Raw genomic sequence first — 14,211 nt, forward strand, 5'->3', positions numbered from 1 at the left:
TCAGCAGCTTGGCAAACCTTCAGGCCAACTGACTGAGCCGGCACATGATTGATCCGGCAGAATGGACTGAGTTATTCTAACAGATCTCAGCTTCCCTAGGGATGCCTGTGATAGATCTCTTTGCACTGCCCCACAGTGCTCAGATTCCCACATTCTACAGTCACTACCATTGCAGCCAAGCAGAGCAGATGGATGCCCTCAGCTCTCCTTGACCTCCTGGTCTTCTGTATGCTTTTCAGCCAATAAAAGTCTTGTGTCTAGTCATCAGAAAGATCATGTTGGGGAGAGCCAAGGTCATTCTCGTGACACCTTACTGGCCTCATCGGCCTTGGTTTTTTAGACCTTCTAGCGTCGTCAGAACGACCTCCTTGGCAACTCCCTCTGCATCAAGACCTGCTGTCTCAGGGACCACTGCTCTGTCCAAACCCAGAATGGCTGTGCCTTCATGCTTGGACCTTCAGCGTAGGGCCCTAGCTGTCAGGGGTTACTCTGTACAGGTGCAAGACACCATCCTCACGTCCAGAAGAGATTCCACTACCAGGATCTATCAGACTACTTGGTTGGCCTTCTCCTGCTGGGGCCACGCGCATCACATCCAACTTTCTTCAGCAAGCATCTTAGAAACTCTGGCCTTCCATCAGTCAGGCCTCGATATGACCCAGGTCCTATATCCGCCCTGGCATCTGTTTTGGATTTGTCCACGCCAGGGTTGCCCAGCCTACATCCCTACATACAACGTTTTCTAAGGGGCCCCCGCTAACAAAGCTCCCCCACCCATTCTCAGGTTTCCTTCATGGGACTTCAATAAGGTCCTTAATGCTCTGGCACAATCTCCTTTTTGAGCCCCTTTCTTCAGCTTCTCTGAAGTTGTTGTCAAGTCTTGTTCCTGGTGTCTGTTACCTTGGCCAGGAGGATGTTGGAATTGGCAGCTCTTTGCTTCCGAAGAGATCTTTGCATCATCCAGAGCGACTCTGTGGTGCTCAGACTTGATCCTACTTTTGTTCTGAAGATTAATTCAACCTTTCACAGGACACAAGAGGTGGTTCTGCCATCTTTCTGTCCATCTCCTGCTCATCCTAGGGAGAAGCTTTGGCACACGCTAGCAGTGTTCCCTCTAATTTTCATCATTAGTGAATGGAAACTGTATTTTGTTCTGGGCAGCTTTTCCAAGGCAGTGTGCACCCATAATTCCCTTCCACCCTCCCACCCACCTACTGTTTGCTCTAAGGCGTGCGCACATGTGTGTGCTCACAAGTTTTTGGATGTCCACTCAGTTAATTTTAGATCCCGCTCAGGTTGAATCAGGAATGCCTCATTCTGAATGCAGGTCTGTGTGCACTGCCTTGATACAGCCGTCCAGAACAAAACTCATTCCATAGGAACATAGGAAACTGCCATATACTGAGTCAGACCATTGGTCTATCTAGCTCAGTATTGTCTTCACAGACTGGCAGTGGCTTCTCCAAGGTTGCAGGCAGGAATCTCACTCAGCCCTATCTTGGAGAAGCCAGGGAAGGAACTTGAAACCTTCTGCTCTTCCCAGAGCAGCTCCATCCCCTGAGGGGAATATCTTGCAGTGCTCACACATCAAGTCTCCCATTCATATGCAACCAGGGCAGACCCTGCTTAGCTATGGGGACAAGTCATGCTTGCTACCACAAGATTTGGCTTGCTACCACAGAGATGAAAAAAATTAGAGGGACCTCTGCTCCCTCCCTCTCTCATTCCTCCTCCCCCCACCCACCCTCTCTTCATTTATTTTAGAGCATAAGAACATTTTAGAACATGACTCTCCATGCCTGGGCTGGCTGAGCTTCCACTGACTGAGCCTTCCAGTTGCATCTTTTCCTACCCACCCCATAGTCTCTCCCCACCCACCGCTTGGGCTCTTCAGAAGGAGGGAATCATCTCCCTCCGAGAATCCCGTTTGCTGCTTCCAAACCAATGTGGTGGCAGCAAACAGAGGGAGACAATTCCCTCCTTCAGAACAGTCCACGGCAGGCAGGGAGAGCAGGAGGGGGTGATGGTGAAAGGTGGCGGGGGGGCAGACCAGCAGCCACAGCTGAAGTGAACAGCAGTTTGGAGAAGCTGCACGGAGGGCTTGCGGGGGAGGGCGCACCTTAGAGGGAGTGGTTCACGCTAGACATGCGCAGGGCTATCAAGATATACCTTAAACGTGCCAAACAGCTTAGGCAAACTGGTACCTTATTCGTTTCCTTTCTACCTTCCTTTCTAGGTGCTAAAGGCTTCCAAGTTGACTCTGGCTAGGTGGATTAGGGCTATCATTGCTCTTGCCTGTGAGTCTTTACACAATACCATTAGGTATTGTAGCATATTCCACCAGAATTTCTCCCATTTCTGTAGCTTTTTTGGCCTGTGCGCCTTTGTCAGAAATTTGTAAAGCAGCAACATGGCCGTCTGTCGCGCCATTTATTAAGCATTATAAAATCTCTTCTTTTCACGCTGCTCAAGTGGCCATGGGCCGCAGCATTGTTCAGCAGGTGGTTTAGGCCATCCGCTCCCCTCCCATATATCTCTCAGCTTGTGTTAAGAGGAAGACTTCCCTATACAGAGGAAAAAGTAACATTGGTACTTACCATGAAGGGTTCCTTTTCAAGGTATAGGGAGGTCATCCAGTCCTCCTGCGGATGGGGGCAAAGTTCTTTGGGAGATGGGGTCGACTCCCAGTGTTGAAGTTTCCTCTATCGTCTAGTTTTTCCTGTTGATCCATTTTTTATCTGTTACCTTTACTGTTTGTATCTGTTTCTCTGACTTTGTCTTTTCCAAGGTTTGTTTGTTCTCTTGCGATAGTCACAAGAACTGAGGCTTGACTGGGAACTAACTAAGGGAACTAGCCTGCTCAATTTTAATTGGCTCTGTCTTGGAGCATGCAGTGGCTGCTATCCCAGTGTTAAGAGGATGACCTCCCTATACCTTGAAAAAGAAACCTTTATGGTAAGTACCAATGTTTCTTTTTACTCAAGATATTGAACTATACATTGGGTTTTCATCTCTCTACTTTCAGCTGCCTGTAGTATTTGGGGTCATGGGGGGGCGTGTCTAGAGATTTAACACAAGAGGAAGTCAGAGGAAACTTTAAGGGGACAACATGTACTCGTTCAATGAGTATAGGAGGATGACACAGGCACACCCAGTTGTACACCTCTACTGTAGAGATAGATTGGGATTAGAGGTTACCTGCACATCAACATGCATCCAGTTTGAGTATAACCTGTGATGTGGTGTAAATGGCCCTAAACAACTAGGCTTCAGTGGACCACTGATCTCCAGATTTAAACAAGAAAAGATGCAGTTAGAGAAAATAATACTGGGTTGATTCACAACAACTGATATAAGTTAAAAAGATAACTGCCTTGAATGCTCATTTGAATAGCTCTTGCTAATGGTTCTGACTCGAGCTTTAATATTAAGTCTCATTTGTACATGAATCAACTATATGCAAGGTAAACAGTGGTGGTTATGCAAGCCCTGACACGTTGACTGCCAGTGTACACTAAAGTGCTTATCAGTGTAAACCTATGAGAACAATTTAACCAAATGTTTAATAAATAGGTATTAGTGGAGAGAGGTGAATGTTACACACATTAAATCTTCTATGAATCTACATTTTAATAGTTAGCTCAAAGTTTCCCATAATTTATCTTTATTAGACTCTCTTCTCTGTACATTTTTTTTTTTTTAAAGAGTAAAGATTTCCGTTTACATTTCCGGTACTAAGAACTGAGCCAGACTCTGTGATCTCCATTTTAAAATGTGAATTTTTGAAGAAGATACTTGCATCAAACACTTAAACAAGACACATGAAAATTAAACTGCTTCTCAGTCTTTTCATCTCAAGTCTTGGGTCCTAATGACAGTTAACACATAATGTTGAACACTCATATGAGTGTACAGTTTATTCACATGTTAATTCACACAGATGCAGCAGTGCACTTCGTATCTGTACCATTCATTTAAGGGGCCTCTACCTGGGTTCACTTTTAAATTGCAGGTACAGTCATTCACACAAAGGTGTGTTCAGGAAAACTTACAAGTCTGGAGGGCAAAGGAGCAGTGCAGTCTTTAAACTTGCCTGACCAGCTTCCCAACTTGACTGAGCTAAAGTGTAGGCCTTCTATATACTGTGTATATTTTTTGTAAGTCCTGCCTTCCGTATGACTGGGAACAGCCCACTTTAGCCCTACTCACAGCCCTGCCTGCAGTGATAGGGGTGGGATATGGGAGGAAGGACAAAGGGTAGCTTAGAGAGTACTGCAAAAATGACTCTGCCTAACAGGATCTCTGAGCGCTATTTATGTAGTCAGCAACGCCATACTGACCATGCAAATGTCACCTGTGCATATGCAGATGCCATGTGTATACTGGTGCTGAGCATGGGTTCTTTGGATGAGTGCCACCACAGCAGGAAGCTGCATGTGGCGGCAGCAGGGAAGGATCTGCTCTTCTCTTTTTTTAAAGATTCCACTCACCTCCCCACAGTGGACCTTGCGCCAAACCAGTGCACGAACCCAGGTTGTGCACATCCCTAGATGGCAAGCCCTTTGGGCTGAATTCTGAATTGAGATACTCAGCTGCGACATGCCAATTCCTTGTTTAGGAGCTAGCCCTACACAGAATGAGGACGTCTCCTAAAAAAAAAGTTAATCAGTCTCAAACCTTAATCAGTCTTGCCACAAAGTGATTATAATTTACCTGTTTTTTTGTGTTTGCTGAAATCTGTTCATATGCAGCTGAAATCAAGGCTTGAAATTCCTGTTTGGCCATGCCCCATGCCCCTCTGCCCCCCAACAGTCATGTTGACTGTGTTGTGACAACATATCTTCTGCCTGTCTTTGAGGTCATACAGAGTATGGTGACTGAAGTTTCCTGTATGAAAATGACCAAAAATAACTGCAATTTTGAAAAATCCAGAATGTGCAAGTGATGTGTAGTACCACTGTGTAAGAACACAACAAAAAAGCACAGTGGGGGGAAAATTGTGCAGTATCTACAGAAAAGAAACGACATAAAACTTGGGTAGATGCAGAGTTGTTCAGTGAGAAATCCATTTGTGTGTCAGGGCCATTTCAGTGTTAGTACAAATAAGTTATAAAATGTTTATTATCCTCCAATATTTTATGCATATTTTTATTTTATTTTCCTGCCTCTAAAAACAACAGGGGAGCAACTGTGACTAGGGCGGGGGGAGAGGGGTGAACAGTTTCATAGGAGTGGAGATGAAGGGAGTGAAGACCACAAGGGTAAGTATTAGAGTGGTTTTATAGCTCAAAAAACCTCCCCTTTCCCCAGAAATTGCCCTCTTATATGGCATGCCAGTATAACGGCGGGGGTGGGGGAATAGATATTCGGTTTTTGTCTGCCTTTAAAAAGGGGGGGGTGGCAGGAGCAACTGGGTGTAATCAAACTGTGTGTAAATGTAGGTTAACAGTGTCTGTTTCCTGCTCTTTTTACCTTTTGCCCTCGTAGTTAAGAAGAAGTTATGTCAGGGTTGGTGAAATCTGCCCCTCCACCACTCCAGGGAAGAAGTCTCATCAAAATAAAGGGCAACATCATTACATTTGAATTAACTCATGTTTCTGAGGTGGATTGGGCCTGTTCTGTCACATTGGCCTCAACTGCTTAGCACTGGTAGTATTGCTGCTTCTGTTGGACAATAGCCTCTTATTTCGTTTTGCTTCATTTTATCTCAGAACGGGCTACCCTCAGCATTCTTATTTGGCTTACACAACCCTTCAACTTTGTATCTCCTAAGTAAAAGGAGCTGCTGAGTTCCTTCCCTGCAAGGGTCAAAGGGCTCAGGACTTTTACAGTTGCAGGACAGGCAGACATTCAACAAGCTGTAACTTTGCTCCCTTCCATTCAGCTGTTGGAGAGAGCACAGGTGCTGCTTCCATCCTTTATATGGTCGGTAAAGCTACTGGGTAGCTGGTTTTGTAAAATAGTTTTCTTTAGTTGATAAGGCTAGAAAAAGAAAAGGATTTCCCAGTGTTTCCCCCTTATATGTTAGAGGAAATGGTTTGTACTGGGCTAGGAGGCATTATTATTATTGAAGGGTGTCTTGGGTTGAGAGTCAACAGGAAACTAGCTTGGTCTGTTTCAGGTATAGGGTATTAGATTTTCTGTGACTGGTGTCTAACTTGGTGAATAAAGAGACTCTGATACCAGGAACTTAGAGGAGCAAGAATAGGACAGGATTTGGAGGAACTCTGCACCCAGCATTGCTGAGTTTTGCTTCTATTTTTATTTATTTTTACACACACACACACACACACATTTATTTATTTATTTTGGGAATTCCAAGTAGTATTCAGTGATGTAAAACACTTATCTCCGCTTCCACCCTTCTTTTTGCTGATAAGTTGAAGGGCCTTCACTTGACACACAGCTGCCCTCCACCTCGGTACGCTGGGCAAAGACCTGGTTGCTGCCACAGCCTAAAAGCTGTTTCCTTGTCATCTGGTCCTATGGTCTCTTGTAATGTCTGTGGACAGGGCATGTAACATAGTTGATTTCCACATGAACATTCAGTGGTAAACCAAACGCACCAGCTCAATTGGGAATACATCTGTGGTGATCCAGGGTTTACTAGAGGACAGAAGGTACTCTCTGCCTTTTGACTCTCTCTTTCTCTACAGTTGGCATGAGGGTGGAGGGCCAAGGTTTTTTACAGCTCAGGTTGCTCTCTCCTTTCTCATCTGGACAGGTGAAGCATGCCTGCTCTGTGTTCTTGGTTCTCTTGTTAAAATTCGGTTTTATTTAATGTTGCTGTCAAACTTGCATGTTTACCTAAAGAGTTCCAATTTGCAGCCTTTGCAGCAGATCGTACCCTGTTTACAGTATTGATGTTTTAAATTTTATATGTTAGCTCTGAAGCATAATATCAAATGCTTTGTATTTGATCCCTATAAGGCTTGCTTGCTTGCAGGTAGCTTGAAAAGTAACTCTGCTGCGCATGCTTTATTGTTTTAATATAAATATGGTTAGCATGTGGTTTTTCATCTGCTGTTAAGCAAGCTGTGTTTTTCCCCCTCCAGGATTCATTGGTCGCAGTTCAAAGGCTATTTTATTTTCAAACTGGAGAAAGTGATGGATGACTTTAGAACGTCTGCTCCTGAGCCAAGAGGCCCTCCTAACCCTAATGTGGAGTATATTCCCTTTGAGGAGATGAAAGAACGCATTCTGAAAATAGTCACTGGCTTTAATGGGTATGCAATCTTAGATCAAACCTTACTTGTTGTTTGGACCGCATGACTGACTATCAAGTTTAGGCATTCTATTTCTGACCTTCATATTGTAGTAATTTTCTGCCATATGTTCAGCAAAATGAATAATTGCTATAAATACTGCAAATGTTTGTTGGCAAAGTTCAGAGTATTGTGGTAAACGTTCTGAATCATCCCTATAATAAAATCAGTTGCTTATATTCTTTCAGCTCTGATTAAGAGAGGAGCTGATGATGATCTTCAAAAGTTGCTTCTTCTCATTTACATGACAACATTTTATTAATTTACTAGATGACACCGTTCCAAGTGACCATGCCGTGAGGACAGATTTTCTGTTTGAAATACCAATTCTACCAGTGTCATAGGTCTGAAAATAGCCGTGGTTGCAGTTTTCTCATTCTTTTTTCCCATTGCAGTTGCTTCTGAAATCCAGTTACTGTTAGGTTTAATTATTTGGCAGAGGTTTCTAAGACATACACGTTCAGACACAGAGGGCTGGTACGGATGTAACTATGAGTAACAATTCAGGAGTCAGCCTCAGGACTGTTTATCCTTTCTCCTCAAGCATGGGTAAGGATTGTTTCCATGATGACATTAACCACAGTTAAGATTAGGTAGAGCTCTCTGTAGCCTACCTTCTGAAACCTCCTTCCGACCATGATTTCCAATCCTGGTTAAACTAAATCCATGAAATCTACTCCTGGTTAGTGCCAACAAGTATTTTAATCACTGTTAAGTGGACGTGTAGTGGTGTGTGTGTGTGTGTGTGTGTGTGTGTGAGAGAGAGAGAGAGAGAGAGAGAGAGAGAGAGAGAGAGAGAGAGAGAGATGCTGAGAGGCAGTATGTATTTCCAAGGCTGGTTTCCAGTTATTAAGAGATCCAGAGATACTAACTTGGAGATCCAGAATTATGTCTGCACTGGCCAGTTTTGTTCGTTTTGAGGCAACACATTAAATATTACCCTGATTGTTATTAGATTGCTTGAAGAGGTCAGATATTTGGGGAAATTGAAGCCAAGTTGAAGCACTTCTTGGTCTTTCCTCAGATTTAGAACTCCATAGAGTTAAACCACATGTGATGCTAGGGCATCTATCTTGCATTTTTCAAAAATAAAAATAGCAACAGATTGTGAACAAGACCACAGTGTCTGAGGTGTTTAACCTCTTCAAAGTTGCAGTCCTGATGAAATTATCCCCACCCCCCAGCTCTTACCTGCCCAGGAGTGGAAATTCCCATAGGTGCTTATGACAGCTTTCCTTCCAGAGCAAATGGCAGCTGGGTTGGGGGAGGATCAGGGGTGTAACTATAATAGGGCAAGGGGAGACAGTTGTCTGGGGGCCCACTGCCTTGGGGGCCCCCCCAGAGGCAAGTCACATGACTGACGCCCCCAGCTGCGCACCCGTCCGGGCTTCCTTCAGTTGTATTCATCCTCTGAAATTGATGTGAGTGTTAAGACCTGGAGCTACCAGAACAGAATGTCTTTCTCTAGTACCATTAAATGACTTGCATCGTCCACAATTTACAAAATCTTTTTTAAAAAATAATTTAGGATGATGTTCTATTGTGGCACATGGGGGAGGGGGGGAGAGAGAGAGATATTTTACTATGCTTTTTGTTACCACTATTCAGCCTCATTTAAGATTTATTTACTTCATGAGCTGAGCTTGGGGGGGGGCATTTTAAAATCTTGTCTCTGGGCCCACTCCAACCTTGCTACTCCCCTGGGGAGGAGGGTTATGTTTGTTAGGACTGCAGCATGGAAAAGAGGTTAAATATTCATGCATGCACACTGAGGTCCCAATCCTAATCAGCCTCCCTGTGACAGCTATTTTCATTTAAGAAAGAAAGGAAAAAGATGGACGCCCTAATGACATGTTTTAGTATAATTTGGCCCATCCATCCATATTAAAATCTCAGCATCATGGAATAATTGAGTTATGCGATGAAGGACACTGCTATTCAGTCAGAACTTGCTGAAATAGAAAATGACAGCTTAATTTTGTAAGCTCCTGGCTCAGCTGATCAGATACCCAAATATTTGATTGTAAATTCTAAGTAGGAGCCTCATATTTCAGCTGAGTGGTCAGATTAGAATCTGTCCTTATTTAATTATAGAGTTAGTCTTCTGACATTTCATAATGCCTGAATTCCTAAATGCACGAGCCTTCTACATGGTTCAAAAATTGATCATCTTTCTATAGTTTATAAAATATAGTGCTTAAAAGAAGTGCAAGTGAGTGTGTTCTTTAAATAAATACTTGTTTTTCTTCATTCTTTGATCTTCAAATCCAGAAACTATAACCAGTAGAAGGAATCAAATTCTATAAAACACAACTTAGAAGAATTATAAAATTTATGACATTTGAAAAGCATATGGACTTAAGTTACCTTGGCTATAAACAAAAACATTTGGGTTTTTTTAATAATGCCAAAAATCTAAATTCAAAAAATTAATATTTAATAACTGGACATAGAGAATTTAGTTGTTTTACACTTGATAGTCTTGAATGTACACATCTCTAGTTTTGGACAACTTTGGCATGTTTCTGACAAGTATGCTTCAGTTGATTGGGGCCACAAGATTTAGAAGAAGTGCAACCAAATTTTCTGTTGCTTTTATTTAAACTAGAAAAAGCCAATTGTTGAGTACTCCTTACTTCTGCATTCAAATCAACATGCTTTCAATGCAGATGAAAATGTTATACTTTTGACATTTGCTTTAACATTTGTATAACATGTGTTTTCAATGTTAGACTTTCAAAGAACTCTCAAGTAAAGGCTGCAGTCTGTGACACGTTGAGTCCAGATTGAATGAGTAACTCTAATACACCCAAAATAATTTTTTGTCCACTTGCATTGGTCAGTGCCTTCAAACTGCTGGGGAATTTCTTGCTGCAAATCTTTTGTCATCTTGGCACCATTTGGGCCCTGGAGGTGTCCTTGAATAGTCTGCAGGCTCTTGTTAGAATTCTGATATTGGCTTTCATTAAAAACACATACTAAACTACTACTGTTTTATATTTTAATATATCATGTCAAGTACATGTTCTGGTGTTCAGATAATGGAAGTTAAGCACTTTCTGCCCAGAGGGCTTATGGTATGCACTTTTCTGATAAGATGGCCAATCTAGAGGTTGAAGATTCATGAATAGAGGGGAAGGGTGTGGTGATAATTGAGTGACAGTGGAAGTGCAGGTTAGGGGTGTGCACGGAACCGCGGAGCTGTGGTCTGGCACTGGGTGGGGGGTTCCAAAAGAGTAGGGGGGGGGCTTTACTCACCCCCTCAAGAATTTTGACGTATTTATTCAAGTAAGCGGGCGGCATACCTCCCTGCCGCCCGCTTCATTCCCCCTCCTCCGGCGGCGCGCGGCTCGGCTTCCTCCTCGTGTTTCAATTGCAATCGGGCGGCAGGGTAGCTCCCACTCCCTGCCGCCTGGCTCTTCAATCCCCCCGTCTCGGCTGGCGGCCGCCCCCTGAAAAGCCCCAAGACCCCTGGCGCCCCTTCCCTTCCCATACACAGGCGGTCGGCAGGAGAGCTCTCGGCCGCCAGCCGAGACGGGGGGATTGAAGAGCCAGGCGGCAGGGAGTGGGAGCTACCCTGCCGCCCGATTGCAATTGAAACACGAGGAGGAAGCCGAGCCGCGCGCCGCCGGAGGAGGGGGAATGAAGCGGGCGGCAGGGAGGTATGCCGCCCGCTTACTTGAATAAATACGTCAAAATTCTTGAGGGGGTGAGTAAAGCCCCCCTATTCTTTTTGGAACCCCCCACCCGAACCAAAACCACCCCGTGTCCAGACCCGTCTGGAGGCCTTTAGAATGGCCTCCGAACCGGTTCGTGCACATGCCTAGTGCAGGTAAGTGAGGATAGAGCAGTTCAGGAAAAGAAAGGGATGCAACTTGACAAAATAAGATTAGGAAAAGTTGTTCAAGATGTAAAATAGCACAGCAGATGTTCTAAAAGCAAGTAGCAGCACAGCAATCCACACCATGAGTACAGGACTTGGCAAAGGAGCAAAGACGATTGATAACAGATGTGTCAGTGAAGAACAGGATGAGAAGAGACTGCACAAGGGATGAAGTGAATTGAGGTAGAGAGATTTTTTCCTAAGCCTCATAGTATTAGACAGTTCTAATAAACAGTGATAAAGATTCACTGTGGCCCGTGTTGTTAAACAAGTTGCCCACTCTGCTGTTAGGATATAACTACATAGTTAGCTGCACAATGAATTCACCAAGAAATTGATTACAGGATTTTAAAATGAAAACCTGTGGCTCAGGTGTTTTGCCTTTGAAAAGCAGTACTTGATTCCCCTTTCCCAGGGTATCTTAAACTACATAATATTGTTAGGAATGCAACAGTTGTAGAGCACAGAATTTTCTTGTTCTGGTGCATTAAGATTTTGAACAAAGATGATAACCCTCTGATGAGAAATGATGTATGAATGATGTAGCAACACATTAGTTTCTCCCTCTGACCAAACTAATGCTTGCCAGTACATAACTGTGATCATATGAATCTGTTTGGGTTTTCTTGCATACTCTGGGGTACTTGTTTAATGATTTCATTGCCCAGGAAGTGATTATGTGATGCTGCAGTGCCATCTACTGTACATAAAGCCTAGTACATTTTTATAAACCGAAGCCAAATAGGAAGGTGTGGAATTCATGTGCAGATAAATAAAACACATGGGATCTGGGGTATTCCTTCTCCATAATCCATTCAAAACACAATTTTAACTCCTTTTTATGCATTTTGTTGCAGTATCCCTTTTACTATTCAACGACTCTGTGAGCTGCTGACAGATCCAAGAAGGAATTACACAGGAACAGACAAATTTCTCAGAGGAGTAGAAAAGGTTTGGATTGTTGCTTACTTCCATTACATTGTATTGTGTTAAAGTCCATATTTAGAGTGTTATGATATGGTACCAAGAGTTCCACTGCCACTATATGCTTTATAGCAATACACTCTAAAGTAAAGTGTGCCGTTGAGTCGGTTTCAACTCCTGGCAACCACAGAGCCCTGTGGTTGACTTCAGTAGACTACAGGAGGGGTTTACCATTGCCATTTCCCATGCAGTATGAGATGATGCCTTTCAGCATCTTCCTATATCGCTGCTGCCCGATATTAGGGATGTGCATAAAATCAATTTTTTTATTCGATTTGTATTTGCTTTGATTCAATTTGGATTTGGATTGGTTTGAACCACTTAAGGTCCTAGGGGCACCAAATTTGGGTGGTGGATAGGTCCCCATGGCCGCCACCTACCACCCAAATTTCAAGGCAGTGGGACACTTGGTTGATTTTTAATTAATTGTTTTAGTTTTTACTGATTTTGAACACTTCCGCCATAGGAAACAATGGGGATTTGAAGTTGCCATATCCTAACCCCAAAATGGATCCCCAGCTTTTATTGGGGCGGGGGGGGGGGGGAGGCGAACTAAGCTCTAGCCCTTGTAGAAGTGGAGTTATTTTTAAAGTGTTTGGATTCTTTGGTATATAATAATTTTTCCTCATAATGAATCCCTATGAGGATTCATTGCACACTTTCCTTTCTTCTATTCATTTTGACTGTCACGGGACAGTGCCAACTGTCAACTGCCATGTGCCAACTACATCCCCCCCCCCCACCTCCCGGCAAGGCAGTGGGGTACTCATTTTAATGTTTAGGAATATTGAAATGTTTAGATTCTTTGGTATCTAATAACTTTTCCTCATAATGAATCCCTGTGAGGATTCATTATACTCCTTCGTTTCTTCTTTTCATTTTGACTATCATTGGACAGTGCCAACTCTCAACTGCCATGTGTCAGCTACACCACCACCACTCCACACACACACACACACACACACACACACACACACACACACACACACACTTTGAGGTACTCAGTTTATTTTTAGGTATATTTGAAGTGTTTAGGTTCTTTGGTGTCTTCATTATACACCTTCATTTCTTCTGTACATTTTGACCCCACTGCTTTGCAGGTAGGGGTGGGGAATTAGTGGCATCCCATGTTCCAACTACCCTGCAACCCACAAGCCACCGGGTATTCAGTTTATATTTTAGGAATTTTTGAGGTGTTTAGATTCTTTGGTGTGTAATGAATCCTCATAGGGATTCATTATGAGGAATGGTTATTAGACACCAAAGAGCCTAAACACTTGAAAAGAATCCTAGAACATAAACTGAGTAGTACCCCACTGTCTTACGAGTTGGAGTGGGGTGTAGTTGGCACATGGCAGTTGACAGTGTTGAAAAGACAGTCAAAATGAATAGAAGAAATGAAGGTGTGTAATGAATCCTCATAGAGATTCATTGAGGGAAAGTTATTATACCCAAAGAATTCAAACACTTGAAAAATAGTGACCACACATTTTGCTCCATAACTGCAGTTCTACAAGGGCTAGAGCATAGCATTTTTAAAAAATGAAATCTGGAAATCTGGGGGAATTAATAGGAGGGATCCAAATTTTGATTGCGCCTGTTCCGAATTGAATCAGGTGCAATTCAATTTGTATCCGAATCTAGCCAATGGACCACAGGGGTGATTTGTTGTGTCTCCAAATAACCCGAATCCGCTAGATTCGGGTACAAATCGATTTGTACCTGAATCAATTTGCACATCCCTACCCGATATTCTCTAAGGGTATATCACTAAGGGTGAAAACTATAAATACTTTCTTTCTTTCTTTCTAAAAATCATTAATATGTGTGTATTTGCCTTACAGAATGTCATGGTTGTCAGTTGTGTGTATCCATCTTCAGAGTGAGTATAACCTTTTTTCCAATTGTTTTGTTTTTAAATGTCTTCTACCATCTCCTGGATGGTTGTATTCTCAAGTAATGATGTTGGTTATCTTTCCTATTAATGGTATGTCGCCATTAGAAAATGTAAGATTAAACGGTGGTCCTCATATTTTTAATATGGGTTCTAGTTGGAGCAGTAATTTGATTTTGGTTCTT

The 14,211-nt window shown here is 43.0% G+C and overlaps 1 protein-coding gene across 3 annotated transcripts in view; it reads left to right on the plus strand.

The window, feature by feature from the left end:
* The window catches only part of PPP4R2 (protein phosphatase 4 regulatory subunit 2), a 55,586-nt gene that overhangs the window by 26,495 nt on the left and 14,880 nt on the right, over nt 1–14,211 (plus strand). For 2 of the 3 annotated variants that reach the window (XM_053294673.1, XM_053294674.1), the window contains exons 3-5: nt 7,056–7,226; nt 12,006–12,099; nt 13,977–14,014. In XM_053294673.1, coding sequence (XP_053150648.1) covers nt 7,056–7,226; nt 12,006–12,099; nt 13,977–14,014 — 303 coding nt within the window. Of the gene's footprint in view, nt 1–7,055; nt 7,227–7,660; nt 7,815–12,005; nt 12,100–13,976; nt 14,015–14,211 lie in introns of those variants that run through there. The other variant, XM_053294675.1, reaches the window with a different exon arrangement.

Source organism: Hemicordylus capensis, chromosome 2 (genome assembly GCF_027244095.1).
Source record: "Hemicordylus capensis ecotype Gifberg chromosome 2, rHemCap1.1.pri, whole genome shotgun sequence".
In the NCBI taxonomy this organism is placed as follows: Eukaryota; Metazoa; Chordata; class Lepidosauria; order Squamata; family Cordylidae; genus Hemicordylus; species Hemicordylus capensis.